Raw genomic sequence first — 799 nt, 5'->3', positions numbered from 1 at the left:
GGCCCTCCCGGGGCGGGCTGCCACCCCCCGTGGGTGGGACGCGCAGGTGACTCGGAGCGCTGTGGTCGCTCACAGCGCGAATCCGAGCCGGGAAGGTGTCGGGTAGGCGGCCTGCGGGACCCGGGGGAGGGCTGCACTGGAGCCTTTCCAGAGCTGAGGCTGGTTTAGACGGGAGGAGCCGGGGAGCCTGAGTACGGACAGGACGCCCGGGACAGGAACTCAGAGTGCAGACCCGGCTTGGGGGTATCGGATCCGGGATTGGGGGGAGCGCGTCCCACGTGCCTGTGACGCGGGGGCGGCCGGTGGGCGGCGGCGGCGCGGGGCCGGGAGGGCGACTAGGCAGGCGGCAGGATGCTGCGCGCCCTGCTGCCGCTGCTCGGGCTGCCCCTGGCGGGGGCGGCCGCGACCGAAGAACCCACCCAGGAGCCAGGGTCTCCGGGCGAGCCTCTCCCAGGGCTGGTGCTCTTCCGCTGGCAGTGGCACGAAGTGGAGGCCCCCTACCTGGTCGCCCTGTGGATCCTGGTGGCCAGCCTGGCCAAAATCGGTGAGTGCGTAGGTCCGGGTGCTGGCCGGCAGCGGACCCGCCCCGGCCCCTGGTTCCCAAATCCGGGCCGGCTTCTTGCACGGGGCTGGGGCTGGGGTCGCGATTCCACGATCCGGGCTCTCACGGAGTTCCTGCGTTGCCTCTGGAGGATTTCCCTCTTCGCGTGGGAGCTCTGAGGATTTGCCTTTTCCCGGGGTTGCCCTAGCTCTCTGTCCCCATCCCCCTGGACTCCTTTCCCCTCTCTGCGCCCCTCTT

At 71.2% G+C, this 799-nt stretch overlaps 1 protein-coding gene across 2 annotated transcripts in view; it reads left to right on the top strand.

Annotated features, from left to right (window-relative positions):
* Positions 1-7: 7 nt before the first annotated feature.
* The window catches only part of SLC9A5 (solute carrier family 9, subfamily A (NHE5, cation proton antiporter 5), member 5), a 20,305-nt gene continuing 19,513 nt past the window's right edge, over positions 8-799 (top strand). For both annotated transcript variants that reach the window (XM_015567858.1, XM_006769793.2), the window contains exon 1: positions 8-544. In XM_015567858.1, the coding sequence (XP_015423344.1) occupies positions 352-544 (193 nt within the window). In that variant the 5' untranslated portion in view covers positions 8-351. The remainder of the gene's footprint in view (positions 545-799) is intronic.

The sequence above is a fragment of the Myotis davidii genome, unplaced genomic scaffold (assembly GCF_000327345.1).
Source record: "Myotis davidii unplaced genomic scaffold, ASM32734v1 scaffold243, whole genome shotgun sequence".
Lineage (NCBI taxonomy): Eukaryota > Metazoa > Chordata > Mammalia > Chiroptera > Vespertilionidae > Myotis > Myotis davidii.
Note: the sequence above shows the minus strand (reverse complement) of the source record. Positions and strands in the feature narration are given on the sequence as shown.